Raw genomic sequence first — 16,298 nt, forward strand, 5'->3', positions numbered from 1 at the left:
CATCCAAGAAAGGTCGCAAGGAGGGGGTACCTGAAGACGCGCAGGGGGTGGACAAGGATGCTTTCGAGCACCTTAGGAGTGCGTTTCTCGTGAAGGCAACTGTCCCCCCTCCTGTGCCTTTTCCTGCTCCGGCCCCTTTGGCGTCCCCAGTACCCGGATCCCCATCTCCTGATGGGGGTGTCACCGACGGAAACAGATGATGACGAAGGGTCTACGCGGTCTTGGCGCCCGAGTAGTTCTTCAGCCGATTTGCCGCAGGACAGCACGGGGATGCTAGACCTGGATGAGCTAATTCATCCGCGGTCGGCTGCCTGGGCTCCTGGGGACAAGGTGGCTACGTTTGTGGTGGGCCACCTCCCCAAACCCTTGGACAAAGAGGCCAGGGGCAGCCTTCAGGCGGAATGTCCTCGCCCCACGTTGGACGGGAAGGTGGCCTTTACTCCGGAGCTTGACTCCAAGATGGCCTCCTTCCTGGCCAAATATATAAAAGACCCCCGCAAAGGCATTGACCGTTCCTGGCGCTCCTGCCAAGATAAACTCTTGGATGCAATTGGACCCCTAACAAAAATTTTGGATATGGCCGAGGATGCGGAAGTAACGGGGTCCACCATATCCCCCGACGTTCTCTTGAATTGGGCCGAGAGGGCCATTATCTTTTTAGGAAACGCAAATTGTGCCCTGTCACCTGAGCGGCGACGCTTGCTTTTGATAAAACTGGACCCAAAGTTAGGTGATTTGGCTTCCTCAGAAGCAGGTGCGGTGGCACAGGGTGGTCTCTTTGGGGACCCGTTTGTCAAGGAACTGGGCAAGTTTGTGGCCACTTTCACCTCGCTGGACAAGGCCCAATCCAGCATTAAGAGGGTCTTTCGTCCCGTTTTTCCCACGGGGCCGGACGTGGCAGGGGCCACGCGCCCGTCCGTGGCGGTCAGCAAAATCCCGGTAGGGGACAAGGCTCCGGACGAGGGCAGTACAACACCTCAGCAAATTACACAAACTTTTACCCCATCAGAGGTCAGCGATTCCGAGGCCGAGGCGGCTTCAAGACCAACGCCGGTGGAGGAAATACCCATGGTAAGTGTCATTCCTGCTGCTCAAGTTTGCATAGGGGGGCGGCTTGCAGCTTTCCAGGAGGCTTGAGCAAGCCTTACAGGGGACGCTTGGGTTTTGCAAACCATCCGGGGGTTTCACATCGCATTTTACGACACCCCCCGCCAGGAAACCTTCCCACGCCCCATCAATTTTTCAGTAGCCGAAGCCCAACTGGTCGACGAGGAGGTATCCGAGCTGCTTCACAAGGGCGCTGTTTGTCGCTCGGCCTTGCACCCCAACGGTTTTCTCAGCAACCTTTTCTTGGTGGATAAGGTAGATGGGGGCCGTCGGCCGGTAATCAACCTCAAGGAGTTCAATGGGTGGTTGGTTTACTGGCATTTCAAAATGGAGGGGATTTATCTCCTTCGGGATGTTCTTCTCCCAGGCGATTGGATGGTACGCCTGGACCTAAAAGATGCTTACCTTGTAGTCCCCATCCACCCCCCGCACAGACGGTTCTTGCAGTTCCAGTGGAGGAACCAGATTTACAAGTTCGTCACACTTCCGTTCGGGCTTTTCTCAGCACCTTGGTGTTTCACAAAGGTGCTCCATCCGGCGGTAGAGTCTCTCCGGGGGGCAGGGCATACGGATGATTGTCTATCTGGACGACATCTTACTTATGGCACAATGACCCAAGAAGCTGGTTCTTCAGTTGCAACAAACGGTTTCCCTTTTGCAAGGGTTGGGCTTCATTATCAACAGAGACAAATCGATCCTTGTGCCAGCCCAGACCATGGTGTTCTTGGGTTTCGTTGTGGATTCAGTTCATTGTTCCTTAAGTCTGCCGTCTCGCAAAATGAGCAAGATTCGGCACGGATTACGCCGGACTATCCCCAAGACTCATACCTCCCTCCGCCAGATTGCCCAGGAGGTGGGCCTCCTTTCCTCGTCCATCCAAGCAATCTTTCCGGGGCCCCTGCACTATCGTGCATTACAGCGTCTGAAGGCATATCATCTCTATGACCAGACGGTCCTCTTCTCACAGGAAGTCAGAGAGGAAATGTCATGGTGGCTTACCCACATGGAAGCCTGGAATGGCAGGGCGATCTTTGGATCGATCCCGGACCTCGTCATAGAGTCCGACCCCAGCAGGTCGGGTTGGGGTGCCCGCTGTGAGGAATTCTCCACCGGAGGCGCCTGGTCATTGGACGAGCAGGCATTACACATCAACTGCTTAGAGATCCTAGCGGGGTCCTATGCGGTCCAATGCTGGACCAGAGACAGGGTTCGCTCCTGTGTCCTATTAAAGATGGACAATGTCTCGGCGGTCCGATACGTCAACCACCTGGGGGGCCCTCGCTCGTGTGCTTTAGCGAATTTGGCAAAGGATTTTTGGGAGTACTGCCTGAGTCATCACCTTTCGGTGACAGCGGAATATCTGCCGGGCCAAGCCAACCAGGTGGCGGACTGGCACTCCAGGTACCTGAAAGATTCCAGTCAGTGGAAGCTGGATGTCCAAGTCTTTCATGGCTGAATGGTCATTGGGGACCGTTCTCAATAGACCTTTTCGCATCGCGCCTGGATCACCAGCTTCCGCGGTTCTTCAGCTGGAGACCGGACCCCCTCGCAGAGGCCACGGATGCATTTCTCCAAGACTGGAATCAGGAACGGAGTTACACTTTTCCCCCATTCTCCATGATCGTACGGACGGCGGCTCAAATCCGCAACCAGAGAGCAGATGTGGTGATGGCGACGCCGTTTTGGAGGTACCAAGTTTGGTTTACGGTTCTTCTGGAACTTTTTTGGGATTTTCCAATCCTACTCCCCGTTTCCTCATCTCCTTCTGAATCCGGACGAGGAGCAGCATCGCCTCGTCACCCAAGGTTCTCTCCGCCTCATGGCATGGCGGCTTTCAGGCGACGCTGGTCGCTCCCGGACCTTTTGGGATCAGCTGAGTCCCTTTTATCGAAAGCTTGGGCGAGCAGTACTTCAAAACATTACCGGTCAGCCTGGACTAAGTAGGTGCGTTGGTGTCTTCGATGGGATTTGGATCCCATGGTCGCAGGAGTCGTTCACATTCTGAACTTCCTAGCGGAGATGGCAACGGACGGCCTAGCGTACAGATCCATTAACGCTCCGCAATTTCGGCGGCTCATTACCCGATCGACAGTACTCCGGTGGGAGAGCATCCTCCCGTTTGTAGACTCCTAAGGGGTATTCGGCTTTCGTTACCCCCAGAACCGCGCTATTCCGTCCTTTGGGACGTCAATCTGGTCTTGAATCTTTTTCTATCTTGGTAACCCAATAAATACCTGTCTTTAAAAGAACTTTCAGACAAGTTGGCCATGCTTTTGTGTTTGGTTTCTTGATCGGAAGGGGTCACGTTTACGGTAGGGTAGGGTACCGTACTAAGTCTTCTTCGCGATCGATCTCGTACGGGGCTTTTGTGAATGTTCCTAAACTGTGTGTGGTGTAGTGCCTGAAGGCATACGAAGACATGTATCTGTTATTTTATCACCGCTAGTGATGGGGCAATGCCCTGTATTGCTTGTGATTTCACAAATGCAATATATCTAAAGCAGTATTTGTGCATTTGTTAAAAACAAAGTATGAGCACACCTATCAATGCTATGTGAACAAATCATGTTTATGACACAGACATGCAGAAATCCCAGCATGATCGCTTGGGTAATGTTGTCGCACTAGTGGTGATAAAATAGCAGATAAATAGGTCGTTACGCACCAAAAGGGTTATTTTAGAAGACAAAGGTAGCAAATAAAGAGTTTTGATCACGATTTATCACATTTATGCACTTTGTATGTACTTATTCGAGAATTCTCTTCACTTGTACATATTCTTTCTCTTCACTTACAGATCCTAACAGTAGTCAGATTACGACACCCACTTGTGCTAGTAACAGGTGTAGTAACAAGCTATACGATTTGTATATAGATAGAAAAGGATTTAGTAAAGGGTTCTGACAGTCCAGGAATAAATTTGTTATGAGGATATCCCTATGTTCGTTTTAGATTTTTTGAAATGCACTAATTTTTTCCGGGATCCTTTTCCTTTTATGTGTATTTTTATATTGTCTTCCCCACCCTATTGCTCCACCTCTAGCATTGGTCTACGCAGAAGTGTTGTAGCAGCCCTATGATGAAGCATGCCCCAACTTCTTTTGGGTGAGGGCAGTTTTTGCAAAGCACTGTACTTTGCATTTCTTTTCTCTAAAAATTGCGATTATATAGGTTTTACTTCTCTATGTGTAATGTGAATAATTTGATTAGACCTAAACTAGATTTGGAATAAAGGGGAGTTGTGGTTGGTTGGCCTATGCACAAAAGTAATACATGTACTGCTGTTCTTCAGACAATGCTAGTTTTACCAAACTAGGCACATTTTGCATTAAATACAGAAAATGCAAATCCTCCTTCAGTAAGAGGGTAGGGAATCCTTTCTTGCTTGGACGGTTATAAAAAAATATAACAGGTGAGGGTATGGAAACACACCTGAAGAAGGGGGATGAAATCCTCCTGTTCTAGATAGCTGCAGCCTGGCTTTGCCAGTAGATAAATAAATCTGGAGGCATCATCATGGCAGCTTTGTAGGAGTCTATGAGAAACAGAAAGACATATCTTGGTTATTAAACATAAACATTGATGTCTTTGTAAGTTCGGATGTAAATCATTTGGTATAAGAGAATTGATTTGGATGTGGTGGGACACAATCATCTACAACAAGTAAGCTTGGCTGTAATTGCACATATCAAAGCACCATGTTTTTGCTAGCTCCCACCATCTTGGGACTCTCCATGTCATAAAAAAAGGTGAATGGTCAATAATTCAATAAGGGAGGCCTAACGATTATGAAATAACCATGTTGAGCACTTAGCTCAAGCAAGTTCAACATCTGACTCTTCACTGATATGCTACTTATTGAATGCAGCCAGTTAAGAGGGTTCCACAGAAACAAGAGGAGCAGGAATAATGTTTCTCATGTAAGTCAGAATAAGTATGAAGGAGGAGGATTCACAATTATAAGCATACAGAGGCACCATGCAATGCTGACATTCAAAACGATGGCTGCTGGAGTAAATGAACTAAGTGCTCAACATGTCCTAATGTCACATTCATCCAATAATGTCCCGCAGAGATGTGCGGAACGCATAAAAGACAACCTTTTAGATTTCACTGCATGGGATATGTCTATCTAAGGTCACAGTTGTTAGTTTGGATAACAAAATGGGGGTTTCATCCCAAGGAAACAGATCTAGAAGTTTCCGGTCAACAGGAAATTAAATAGGCCAGTCACTTAATGATTAAATTACTTTGGATTGCCCCCCCCCTCCTCTAATTACAACAGGCTCTAAAGCAACCAAATGAAGGCTAGACTTCTCTCTTACATCAGAAAATGCAAAGCCTTTCTAATATTCAGTATGTGTAATCATTTAAGTACTTAGGCTCAGGGAAGATATTTAGTAGCAGAACAGTATAAAATCACTTTGGTTAGCAAGCTTCGCAATGTCTAATGGACTCCCTTGCTCAGGTGCTAGTATAAGGAGTATGAGGTCAAAAAGGACTATAATTAATTCTCCATCCAGAGTCAGTGTAAATAAATGAAGAAATATAAATATAAAGTCAAAGGGTTTAACCCATAAAGTTCAAAACCTAAGAGCCAAAGAATGACCCTTTAAATGAGGTTCATTTACTTGAAGATAACAAGCAATTGATGCATTTCTTAAAATATTTAGGATCTGGTGTTTCAAATCTTTTTGTGGGTCCTCCTGCACACTTATATTTTGCTGTACTCCTTTAAAGAGTAGCATAGCACCACTACTCTTCCCTACCTCCCTGCTGCTGTCTATGCATCTTACTCTTCTTGCAAACTGATCATCATAAGAAACATATTTCTGTACCTTCTCACATCACCTCTCATATCCTATGACCCATCAACATTCCACGCTGTCACTTTCATTCTGACATCAGCCATTAACCTTACTACCTACACTAAAATCTTCCAAAACATCTTGCTATCCACCTGATCATTCACCTATCAACTACCCAAACACCTGGCCCTTTCAGCATGTTTTAATAACTTTTCCTTTTCAATTGCTCCACTCTCTGGTTCCTACCATCAGTTTATCATAACTGTGATGGCCATTTCTCTGCTAAAGAAACACTAGCTTACAGCAAAGGTTTACTGGTATGTCTGCAGCACATTACTTAAACTACATGCCTACCACCCATAGGTACACTCAAAGGAAGCTGACTGCTACTGCCTAAGCACTGGGCACACTACAAACATCCTGCTGTGGTTTTCTAAGCCATTTCAGGCAACTACCTTGCGTTGTATTGGCTAACTCACAAGCCATCATGCTCCTACACTTCAGCCAACTTACATCGCCTAAAAATACCGAACCACCTGTGTTAATTCAGATCTTTTAAATCACTTGTTCAGTACATCTGAACACCCCCACTCTTTAGCTGAAATCAAATGAATCTTATATTTTACTGTACAATAAAATGTGCCAGATCTATCCTGAACTGGTACAACGCCTTCATGCCACCAACTGCCTTATGGCATGGCCTAACCATGCTTCCATGTGGAAAAAAACACATCAATACAAACACACCTCTTTCTGAAACCTAGATGGAAATACGTTATTACAACAAAATATTTGCTCACAAATAATGCTTTTCAATGTCCACATTCCACTACTCAGCTATCATGTAACACCAACATATTTCTTTAACTACTCGACCATCGTTGTTCTTATGTGGAGTGTGATACAATTAGAAGCCGTTCTGGCAGAATAGCTATAATACCTTTCAATAAGTAAACAATACATTTAGAATGAAGGTGTAGGAAGCTGAGCTCTGTATATGGTATGCCACTAGGTGGTTATACCGTGCACAGAGTTCATGGGTTGCCCAAAAGTGTATAGGGCTCAATGTAAAACCCAAAGTGCTCTATTAGTGGTAGTGTGGGTGAGCAGCCTCCCTAGGCCTAACACAGAGGAGGGTAAGAAATGTATTGCCCAAAATTGACCAATAATGGACACACAACTCACAAAGGAGATCCAGACTAATTTTAGGAAAATAATCTTTGATGGTACTTTATTTTAAAACCAAGCTCTTCGCAATAAGGTAAACATGGTTTTAATATAAATATTTTCACTTTCAAAAGTCGACACTTGGAACAGTTCAGTGTTCTCCTATGGGGAAAACAATATCGCGGGTAAACAGGTATCACACTTTCAGTTCCAGTCTTTGGGTCCAAAGTTCAGCAAGGGGCAGGGGTCAGGTGAGTGCCAAAACTGCACCACCAGCGGCACATGGCGGTCAGGTGCAGAGGTCCAAATCGGAGTTCGGCCCAATGCGTTTCAGAGGAGACTGGGGGTGCTCGATGCCACACTGCTTGCAGGTAAGTAAATCTGTTGCAGGGGCCAAGGTTTGTGGGTTAAGGTAAGCAGGGGGGGCACAGAGCTTCACCAAACATACACCACTAGCAGCACAGGGGAGGCAGGGTGCAATTTCAGTGTTGGGCACCCAATGCTCTTCAATGGCAATTCTGTTGTTGATAAACAGGCTGCAGGCGTTGCACTGGAGGTTGCAGAAGGGAGACCAGCGACAGCAGAGGTAAGTAGAGATGTAGGGGGTTGTAGGGGTATCCTCCATTCAGCTCACCAAAGCCCAGGAGCTTTAGGTGCAGGGGGGCCTTTTGATGTCAGAGTCTTTATACCCGAGCCGGTCGTGGTCAGGGAGAGCCTCTGGATTCACACTACAGGTGACGTCATGAAGGCCAGAATAGGCCAGCCAACGCTGGATTCGGAGTCAGGACCACTGTGGAGACTTCACCGGACAGGTGAGGCACTCAGACTCTGTGGGCGTTGGGTGTAGAGTGGACAGGAGTCACAATTCCAGCTGGCTCCGGGGCCCTTGGAGTAGATTTCTTCTGGACAAGTCCGCTGCCCACAGGAGACTGGAGTCTTTTTCGAAGGCAGCAGTCCTCCCAGGGGTTTTCAGAGGTCGCTGGCTGCAAGACAGGTTGCAGGTTTGTCGTAGTTGGAGACAGGCTGGTAGGGCTGGGGCCAAGACAGCCGTTGCCTTCAGTCTTCTCTGCAGCAATGTCTTCTTTCTTCTTAGGTCGTCACAGATCTAGTTTTCAGGTCTGAGGGAGCCACCTAAATACTAAATTTAAGGACTTTTTAGGGGAGTAGTAGGTAGGACCAATGGGCACCTTACCAGGGGTGACTACACCCTCAATTATGCCATCCTCCTGTGGGAGGGGGCATAGTCATAGCCCTGATTGGATGGGTTTCCATCATCAAGATGGCAGGGACTGAAAGATGTGCTTCAACTCACCTCCTCCACCTTAGGGGTGGAGTTGGCAGAGCTGGGCACGCCTCCTATTCTTCTAGGTTTTCCCACCAGTTTTCCCTCCCTAAGTAAGGGTGTAAACCGGGGGCTGCCATCTGCTGTTAGCAACAGAGGCTTGGGGTCACATTACAAAGACAACAGACCTTTGAAACTTCGCCTTTGAGCACTGGCCAATCCTGGAGGAGAAGGAGGTCTTTCTGGTCCCAGAGAGCAGAGACTCTCCACCTAGTGGTCCGGAAACAGGCCTGTGTGTGGCAGGATGCCTAAAGCCTGTCAGTGCCCACACCAGGGTCAGTACTTTTTCAGGGGGCACCTTAGAGGTGCCCTCTGAGTACATGGTGTAATAAATACCACAATGGCATCAGTGTGGATTTATTACAATGAGTTGTTTGGTGCCAAACAGTCCTGGTTTCAGTGAAGCCAGCATGGTGCTATGGAACTCGAGTTGTCGAGTTCTCAGCCCATGCAATCTTCATGGCTTCACTGGCACTTACAATATTTAAAATTGACTTAAGTACTGTAGAGGCATATCTACTTATGCACATATGTCCTCACCTGGGGTATAGTGCACCCTGCCTTAGGGCTGTAAGGCCCACTAGAGGGGTGACTTACCTATACCTACAGGCTGTGCTGGCTGGCATGGCACCCAGGCAGGGGGCCATTTCAGGTGCCATGTTGACTTTGTTGTTTTTCCTTTCAGAAGGGTGAAGCTGCAAGGACAGTGGCATGATGCTAGTGAGAGGACCATCTTTAGCTTGCAGGCCCTAGGTACCCAGGGTAGCACTTACTAGGGACTTATAGGGAGCAGAAGTACCAATTGGGGATATGTTTTAGGGAAGAAGCACTGGCACATGGGACCTGTTTGGCAGGGACCCTGTGTACTACAAATGAAGCCACATCAAAACCTGACAAACAGTGAGGGCTAACCAAGCAAAAAGTGGGGGCTAACCATGTCAAAAGAGGCACTTTCTCACAGAAGGCAAAATAAGATATGCATTGAGGCAGTAAGGATTTTCTTGAGCAGCAAAGACACCGACAACTTTTGATCTAGCAACTTTGGTTAAGAATGTATTCCTGCTTGCTCATGTAGAAAAGGTCATTGGCGGTGCCGGTGTACACGTGACAACCTTCCTCTAATCAAGTGGAAGTAAGGTGTTTTGGCCCAAGATGACTGTCCTGGTCAAAAGGAAGCTGATATTGAGTGGTTTCTTTTGGAACCAATGCCATGCATTTTCAACAAATCCCAGAGGACCCAAGAACATAATGATTAGATGGTAGTGAACAGGATCGGCTTATGCAGAAACCAAAGTAAATAGGTATATTTTCTATTAGCTTATGATTGGTTCAGACCAATGCGAAGATCTAGACCAAAAATGACATCTTCCAGAGAATCGGTCTGCTGCTATTTACGTTAGTATCATCTATAAAGCATGGCACCTGCCCTAGAACATCACAGAGCAAACTGATCCTATGAGGCAATTCAAAGTCTAGGAAGGAAGCAGTATTTTTTATACTACAAGCCTCAACTTTAAGAAAGCAGACTGGCTTCCGAACCTCCGGGTTGTCGGCTGAATAGCTGTGTCCAGATTTTTGAAAATAAAGGTTTTTAAAAAAAAAAAAAAAAAAAAAAAAAGAAAGCAGACTGGAGATGGATATCAATTGGTAAGGTGTTTCACAAGAGAGTCGCTTGCACTGAGATGACCGTTCCACCCCATTGAGTCTCCAAAAGTGACAGCATCATCTTTTTAAAGATGTTTTTGAACAGGATTCACAGTCAGACCAATACTATTTAAATGTGGCTACTAATTAAATGTGGCTGGTAGAAACTATGTGGAGCTAAGATACAATGCTTTATGTCTAACACACACTGCTGCAAACATTACAGCTCTATAGCGTGCTGTTTTGGGCTATACTGGCTATTAAAGAGCGCTCCAGCATTAAAATTCATCACTTTCTATAACTTCTTCCCAGTCACTCAACATTGAGGCCAGTATATTTTTGTAGCACAAAGATTTGAGAGAGCAGTGGGGATCTAAAATATGACTTTTATGCGTCCACATTTTAACAGGATCTGAACAAGCAGTGAGAAAGAACTGAAAGAGGGATGAATTTTTTAAAACACATTTTATTGGTATTTTGTAGCAGAACACAGTAGTTGCAACATATGAATCAACCATGCATTTAGTCCATATGAATCAACCATACATTTAGTCCATATCTTCTGGTTGCAATGGGTGGTCAACAGAGTAAACGCCGAAGCAGAGCTTACGTTGCATGTAAGGGTTTGTGTACATACAGTAATACTTTTAGGTGCATTGCTTTTCATAACAACTGAAAAAAAAAACATTGGTTAATCAGACCCATGGGTCAAATCCTTAATCCCCATCCCCCACCCAGCATCCCATCCAGTATTGTCTAAGTAAAAGTGCACAAATGTAGGAACAATATTGCCTGCTTCTATGAGGAAATCAGGAGAATAAGAGGTGAGGGAGTGGGCCCAGCCAAGCCAGTGTTGTAAGGAGCCTATCCAATGGATGTATAGGTCAGGTGCCATGCCATACGGGGGAGGGGGGGTCTTCATGGTCAACATCCTGGTCATGCCTAATGTCTTCCATCAGTCGCTCCCAGGCCTGGGCAGTTCCCATCGGGACCTCCTATGCTTGGCATCTCTCATTAGGGTCATACATGCATATTCATCCCACTGTGTGAGGTCACTGTGAGGACCATTTTGCTAGCTGCTTCCAGTTGATGGTATTGCCTCTTGGCTAATATCAGTGCGAGGACTATGAATTTAGTGGTAACTTTGAGCTTGGACATTCTAGGTAAAATGAGGAGACACACCAAGGGAGAAAACTCTATGGTGCAGGCAGTGATGTCATTAGTAACCACCAGTATGTCCATGCAGAACTCACAAGCTGCGGGCATTCCCACGCCAGTGCAATAGTTCGGCCCATTACTCACTGCACCTAGGACATGCAGCCTGGGTGGCATTAAATAGCTTTTAATTTTGCCCGGCGTGAGATACGCTCTATAGAAGTTAAAAAAAAAAAAATGTACTTGAACCTGGCATTCTGCGATATTTGGTAGGCAGTCGAATCCATGCCTAATTTGCCTCTGAAATCGGTGCACTGACATCATCGCCCATTTGTTTCACAGGTCTAGTAGGGGGTAAACACATCTTACTGTAGGGCTGCATAAAGGACCGTGACAGCTTTACTTTTGCCAACGTTCATACAGATAACGTGACACCCCTTGTGTGTTACAGGTTCATCAGGGTCGTTTCCCCCACTGCCGATGCAGTACCGCCGAAAGGGTCCCTCAAGCAAAGTACTGCCCTGCTGCTAGGTTGAATGCAAGCCACAGGTCCTCAAAGGACTGCAGTTGCACGCCAGAATCTAGGTCACCATCTCAATGTCCAACTTCATCCAATGCAGCAGTTGTGGTTGGGTCATCGTATGTAAGAGTACCATAACACAGCTGAGGAGCATCTCCGGAGAATAGGGGGTAGCTGATACCGTTTTCTGCAGATAGCAGGTTCAGCAGTGCTTAGCTACAGATTGTAAGCTACCTGGCTCAGCCCTGACCTTCTTGGGATCTAGACTCATTTGGGCTATCCACACAGATGGTGGTTTATTGGTTTCTCCCTCAATTCCCCACTAAAGGCTAGCCACTACCCAGTGCATCACCCATTGTATCTGGGCCGCCATATAATATGCCTCGATGTCAGTGGCCGCAAGGCCTCCATTAAGGGTAGGGTGTTGCAGTTTCGTGAGAGCCACCCTGAGCTGGCTCTTGTTCCAAATTAGGTCCACCAACAGCGAGTCCATGTTCCTGAACTTACTACGGGGTATGATGATGGACAGTGTAGCAAAAACGTAAGGTAGCCTGGGCAGAGCCACCATTTTGGTACTGCAGTCCTACCCATTACTGATAGGGGAAGCATTCAAAAATCCCACTCCAGTTCGGAATACCGTGATTACTTTCCCAATGTTACCATCTAGGATATCAAATTCATTTCGATAAAGTTGGACCCATAGGTAGCGGTACAAGGTTCGTTCTCATCTGGTTACTTCAGGGTCTCATGCCTATTCCTCTGTTGGTCTTAAGGGAAAGAAGCAGTTCTTCTGCCAGTTTACACGTAGACCAGACAGTTCTCCAAAGTCATCTAGGAGTTGGGAGGCCCCGGTAATGTCTGTGTGTCTATTGTGAAGGAAGAGGAGCATATTGTCTGTGTATTGTGCTATTAGATGTATCCTCCCGAACGCTTCGAGCCCACATTAAAGTATGCCCTGCCGAGCTCTATATGCCTGCGGCTCAATCGCAGTGGCAAGGATCAGGGGGGAGAGGAGGCACCCATGTCTAGTGACCCGCTCCACACAATAAGCGTCAGATACCACCCTGCTGACCCTCACCCTTCCCGTAGGGAAAGCATATAACAATCTAGTCCAGGAAATGAAGCTCAGGCCAAATCCCATTTCCTCCATTACGGCATATAGGTATTCCCAGTCCAAACTGTTGAAAGCTTTCTCTATGTTGGCAGGCATTATCACTGCATTGGGACTTAGTTGTGGGGCTGCGAGCAGGATCACAATGACCCTTCTAATGTTTAGGGCTAATCAGTGTAGATAATGTGCTGCATATAGGGTAAGAGTCTTGTGGCTCGCACTCTGGCCAAGATTTTGTAGTCATCGTTTAGCATCGACAAGGGTCTATATACAGTGACATCACGCGCGCCGGTCACCCAGTTTTAGGTAGCAGAACTATTAGTGCCTCCCTCGACCTGGTGGCAGGTATTGAGTGTCCTTTGCCATTACGTATACTTCAAGGAGTTTGGGTACTAGTTGATCCCTATACATCGCATAAAACAGCCTGTCAGAGCCCGGTACCCTACCCATAGCAGCCACTATTTTGTCACTAGTTATGTCCGCTCCAAGTTTCTCCGCCGCCTCTTGAGGGAGGCAAAGTAAGTGCAGCCGTTCTAGGTATGTGGACAGTGCCTCGGGCCATGCTGGGCCTATGGGCCTGTTTACTATTTCTTGCACTCCCAGTAATAGAAGCAGCTAAGGCGTTCAACGAGCCCTGCCAGCGATTCCTGGATCTCCAAAGGAGTATGGTGCAGATTGGGGTCTATCTATCTCGGTCTAGTTGTTTGAGTGTATCTTCCTGTGCGGCTGCTTTACGTAGGAGAGCTTGGCAGACCCCACCCACTTGTACTATGTACTGGCCCCTGATCACAACCTTAAAGGCCTCACATTTCATCAGAACATAGGCAGTGGTACGTGTATTCTCTATGAAATATTGACAATTTCCCTCGTCTATTGTGTGTCGAAAGGCCAGGTCCTCCAGATTGTCACTTATGAGGCGCCAAGTGGGGATCGTAGTAGGGGAAGGAACCCAACCCAGTGTTATGATCAATAGATTATGGTCCGATATGGTCCTAGCTAAATACTCTGAGTGAGTCACTAACGTGTGCACCAATGATGTGCATAGAAAGGCGTCCAAGGGCACATACAGGTTGTGTAAGGAGTGAAAGTAGTAGTCCCTGTCATTCTGGTGGGTGTTTTTCCAGCTGTCCACAAATCCCCATTGTGTTTGCCACCTCTGGAATTTATCTGCTAACTGCAGTACAGGGAAGTCCCTCAGTGGGGGATGGGAGTAGAGCGATCTAGTAGTGGGTCGGCAATGCAGGTAAAGTCGCCACCTACAAGAACAGGGTGAGGTACTAGTCGTGTCAGCACCAGGGATATTCTTTTGAGAAAGCAGGTCTGGTCCATGTTAGGAGCATATAGGTTAATGACCATGATATCTCTACCCCCAAGTCTCCCACTAAGAACAATATATCTACCCTCTACATCAATTTGTACATCTAGGGTCTGGAAATTTCCCCCAGGCTTCACCCATATAAGCACTCCCCTGGCAAAGGCAGAGTAAGTAGTATAATGAGGTTGCCCCCACCATCACTTATGGAGGACAGTTTCCTCTAGCATAGTCTGGTGAGCTTCCTGGAGCATGGCAATGTGGACACCCTTGTGCTTCAAGTAGGCCTGAAGAACAAGTTAATTACCCTTCGGTAACGCATTATCTGGTAGAGACAATATCAAGCTGCAGATTCCTTACCTTTGAATTTTCCAGGCGTCAGACTGGATACAGAAGCTTTTTGCATGAGCAGTACCTCTATGCGCTGTCGGGTAGCTCCATCTGACTCTGCGGGACATCGCAGGCATCGGTCGTGACGTGGCGGTCACCTATTTAGGCGCCTGCTCCTTTTCACTTTTTCCACACCAGAAGCGCAGAGCTATGAAGTGAACTGACTATTGTGTGTTATAACTGGGGTCCTGCAAATGGAGAAACCCTAGCCCTATAAGAGAAGCCCGCAAAGTGGGGAGGCATGGATGGGTCTGTAAGGAATCTGCAGCTAGAAATGGTCTCTACCAGATAATGCTTTATCGAAGGGAAGTAACTTGTTTGTCTGATAGAGACTTATAGCTGCAGATGTCTTACCTTTTAATATATTCCCCAAGCCATACATCCTGGCGGTGGGCTGCAGACAGTTTCTAGACTAAACAGTCCTGCAGGACCGAACGGGCAAAATGCCCGTCCCTATGGACCTGACTGTCCAGGCAGTAGTGTTTTGCAAACATGTGCAATGAAGCCCACGTTGCACCATGACAGAGGTCCAGGACTGGCACTCCACGAGCAAATGCCGTGATTGCAGCTTTTCCCCTGGTAGAATGGGCTTGGAAGCCTTTAGGAGGCTGCTTCCTAGCCAGGGCGTAGCAATTTTAATGCAGATAACAACCCAGCGTGAAATGGTTCGCTTCTGTACTGCCTGAACTTTTTTAGCTCCCACAAAGAGTTGGTCATACATCTAGAACTCTTTTGTGTGGTCAAGGTAAAATGACCTATTTACAAAAGGGTATTTGAACAAGGAGGGTTGGTCTGGCAGCCGCATAAAAAGCGGACAGAGCAGAAAGAGAACCCTTAAGAGTATCCAAAGCAGAGCTCTACTGAGAAAGGGTAAGAATAAAAAGGAGAATATTATACAAAGAAGCAGAAAGAGGGTCAATAAACTTTCCTGCACAATAATTCACAAACTTTGGTCAAATGCTATCAACTGTCGCCACTCAATCTCCACGTAAGTAGGCGAAGAGTCGACAGGTTCAGGTGGAGAACTCTCCCTTGCTACTGCGAGAGAAGATCTTCCTGAAGAGGCAGCCTCATCGGAGGATCAATGGTCATTCGAAGAAGTTCTGGATACCAGACGCTCCATGCCCAGTCCGGAGCCACATGAAGGACTTGGGCCCGGTTGTTTTTTATCTTCTTGAGAACTCTGGGCAAAAGTGGTATGGGTGGAAGGTGTACAGGAGGCCTGAGTTCCACTCATGCCGAAAAGGGTCACTGAGCGTTAGCTGCCTTGTAAACTACAGTGCGCAAAACTGCTGACATTGCGCGGCCTCTTCGGAGACAAACCGATCTAACCAAGGCTTTCCCCACTGCCAAAAGAGACCTTGTACCATCGTGAACTGGAGACACCATTCGTGATCCACTAGACACTCTCACTGAATTCCAGTATAGAGGTTGAAGCAGTGGTATCATAACCTGAAAATCCTGGACTCACTGCTTGGGAGAATAAGCCCGAAACTAAAATGTGTCCAGATTAGCTCCAGTGAAAGGGGGCGTCTGAGGCGGAGTCCGGCACAACTTCGGCACGCTTCTAGAGAACCCCAGTGAATGCTGGAAATCTGCTGTAGTCTCAAGGTTTGAAACGAAATCCTGGGGTGAGGACGCCTTCAACAACCAGTCGTCGAGGTAGGGGAAGACTTGCACCCCCGAACCTGCGCAGATGAGCTGTGACCACCGTCATCATCTTGTTGTACAGTGAGGGGTGC

General features: G+C 47.1%; 1 protein-coding gene across 6 annotated transcripts in view; it reads right to left on the reverse strand.

Annotated features, from left to right (window-relative positions):
* PPP2R3A (protein phosphatase 2 regulatory subunit B''alpha) overlaps positions 1 to 16,298 on the reverse strand; it is a 1,290,855-nt gene that overhangs the window by 157,601 nt on the left and 1,116,956 nt on the right. For all 6 annotated transcript variants that reach the window (XM_085634350.1, XM_085634351.1, XM_085634354.1 and 3 more), the window contains one exon: positions 4,540 to 4,642. In XM_085634350.1, coding sequence (XP_085490476.1) covers positions 4,540 to 4,642 — 103 coding nt within the window. The remainder of the gene's footprint in view (positions 1 to 4,539; positions 4,643 to 16,298) is intronic.

Source organism: Triturus cristatus, chromosome 11 (genome assembly GCF_964204655.1).
Source record: "Triturus cristatus chromosome 11, aTriCri1.1, whole genome shotgun sequence".
Taxonomy (NCBI): domain Eukaryota; kingdom Metazoa; phylum Chordata; class Amphibia; order Caudata; family Salamandridae; genus Triturus; species Triturus cristatus.